This window comes from Selaginella moellendorffii, unplaced genomic scaffold, assembly GCF_000143415.4.
Source record: "Selaginella moellendorffii unplaced genomic scaffold, v1.0 SELMOscaffold_518, whole genome shotgun sequence".
Classification (NCBI taxonomy): Eukaryota; Viridiplantae; Streptophyta; class Lycopodiopsida; order Selaginellales; family Selaginellaceae; genus Selaginella; species Selaginella moellendorffii.
The window spans coordinates 1-1,880 of record NW_003314773.1 but is presented as its reverse complement, the minus strand read 5'-3'; the positions used below and the strand labels follow the sequence as shown (position 1 = coordinate 1,880).

The window sequence follows — 1,880 nt, the reverse complement described above, 5'->3', positions numbered from 1 at the left end:
CGGAGCCGTCAGTACAATGATGGTACGTGAAAACAAGTAGGCGCACACCATGGTCAAGAGATAAAAATATCAGAGAAATGGTTATTTATATACGCCGAGACAATATTTCGTTTCTCTTTGTCTTTTGCATTCCATGACTTTGTTTTCGTGATCAAGGTTGAAGAGCTACTGCCTATGTGACTTACATCTAACTCGACTCCTTTCGTGTTTCTCGTTCGAACGAGGAAAACCAACGAGATGCCACAAAGTTTTGTTTCTGCGTCGATCAAGACTGCTGGATGGGATCTACGGTATGTGATATTAACTTTTCCATCGAATGGTTACCGCTGCTGAGACGCTGAAGGATTGCGTCGAGCTCATCCGGTCTTGCCGCAGCGAGAGCCGGGCTCGAGAGATTCATGAGTGGGTCTTCTCGCGGCAGTCTCTAGTGCTGAATTCGCGGCTCTATCTCTCGAATCTCCTCGTGGAGATGTACGGCAGGTGTGGGAGCGTCGAGAGTGCCGAGAAGATCTTTGCGGATATTTCTCCCAAAGACTCCCACTCGTGGGTTCTCATGATCTCCGCGTACGGAAGGAATGGTTTTCTCGTCCAAGCTAAGAAAACGTTTGATCTAATGCCGGATCCGAGTCTAGTTGCGTGGAATTCTCTTCTTGGCGCATATGCCCGGCTTGGGTATTTGCAGGAATCCGAGCGAATCTTTTGTGGGATGCCTGCGTGGGATATCTTTTCATTTACGGCGATGCTTGCGGCATTTGTAAATGCGAAGTGTTTCGATAATGCGAAGGTTTTGTTTGATGACATGCCGGAGTGGGACGTGGTTTGCTGCAACACTCTAATGGCAGCAAATGAAAGACACGATCAGGCAAAAGATTTGTTTGATTCGATGCGCGAGTGGACGCTGGTGTCATACAACACCATTCTAAATACATTTGCGAGAACGTCAAAAGCTTGCGATACAAAGAGCTTCTTTGATTCTATGCCTGCCAGAGATATGTTCTCGTGGAATGTTCTTTTGAAAACTTATACCCAAATCGGGTATCTCGATCAAGCGAAAGCCTTGTTTTCTGGCATGAAAATGCACGATACAGTGGCTTGTAACACAATGTTGCTTCTGTATGAAATGCATGGCGCTGTAGAGGAATCTACCGTACTTGTCAGCTCCATGCCGTACTGGGATTCCGTCACTTGGAATAACATGCTTCTGGCATATACCCGAAATGGGCATCTTGAAGATGCCATTAGAGTATATGAAATACTGCCTTCAGACTTTGTCTCCTGTACTGTCATGCTCTCGGCATATTCCCAGTCCGGGAATCTTGACAAAGCCGTGTCTTTGTTTCATAGGTTCTCGTATAAAGACCAGGCACTATGGAATGCTCTTCTGGCTGCCTATGTTGGTAATGGATGCCTCGAATATGCCCAGGCCGTGTTTCTTAGAGCTCCAAAGCTTAGCTCTGTGTCGTGGAATATAATGGTGGCGGGTAATGCGAAGGTTGGATTTATTGGCGAGGTTTTGAGATTGGTACACACGATGGTGGTGGAGGGAGTCGAGCCTGAGATTGCGACGCTCCTTTCCATCTTGGTTGGATGCAACCATGGCGGCGATGTCTACACTGCTTGGAAATACTTGCAGTGCATGGTTTGTGACTTTGGTATTGCTCCAACGAGGGAAGTTTACTGCTGTGTGCTAGATCTTCTCATGAGAGCCAACTACATCGAGGCTGCAAGGGATTTGTTTTACAACATGCCATTCGAGCCGGAAGCAGTTGACTGGAAATGCATGAACAGATTATTCCAAGCCATGAGACTAGTATAAAAGAAAAGGGAGTACAGTGAAAAATGGCTGATTAAAAATGCTTTAATCTTTGCAGGATCAAATC

General features: G+C 46.2%; 1 protein-coding gene across 1 annotated transcript; it reads left to right on the top strand.

The window, feature by feature from the left end:
• Window positions 1–316: 316 nt before the first annotated feature.
• Window positions 317–1,816, top strand: LOC112344054 (pentatricopeptide repeat-containing protein At4g02750-like). The gene has a single exon (XM_024668176.1). It carries the CDS (start codon window positions 317–319, stop codon window positions 1,814–1,816), a length of 1,500 nt encoding a protein of 499 aa, XP_024523944.1.
• Window positions 1,817–1,880: the final 64 nt, after the last annotated feature.